Below are 267 nucleotides of genomic sequence, written 5' to 3' on the forward strand. Positions count from 1 at the left end.
AAAAAAAAACAGTGTTTGCCTATTATTCCAGCCAGGTACTGCACAAGTATCGGATGGACTCTAAATGCCAAATCCATCGACTTAGCACAACCTAGTGTGAATAAAGGTGAACCTGTGCACACCTGACCCGGCGTATCTCCTTTCAGAAAGGCTTAAATCCTGTTCTTAACGGCGATAGGGTTAGTAGCGGTGAAATCTGATGAAAAAGGGAGAGGAAAGACTGTGGCATAAGGGATGACCTTTACGTGAAGGGAGCATAAGGCTGAG

At 44.9% G+C, this 267-nt stretch overlaps 1 protein-coding gene across 1 annotated transcript in view; it reads left to right on the forward strand.

Annotated features, from left to right (window-relative positions):
• The window catches only part of LOC119593658, a 15450-nt gene that overhangs the window by 14030 nt on the left and 1153 nt on the right, over positions 1 to 267 (forward strand). Inside the window, exon 7 of the mRNA XM_037942609.1 lies at positions 147 to 179. Coding sequence (XP_037798537.1) covers positions 147 to 179 — 33 coding nt within the window. The remainder of the gene's footprint in view (positions 1 to 146; positions 180 to 267) is intronic.

The sequence above is a fragment of the Penaeus monodon genome, chromosome 32, assembly GCF_015228065.2.
Source record: "Penaeus monodon isolate SGIC_2016 chromosome 32, NSTDA_Pmon_1, whole genome shotgun sequence".
Taxonomy (NCBI): domain Eukaryota; kingdom Metazoa; phylum Arthropoda; class Malacostraca; order Decapoda; family Penaeidae; genus Penaeus; species Penaeus monodon.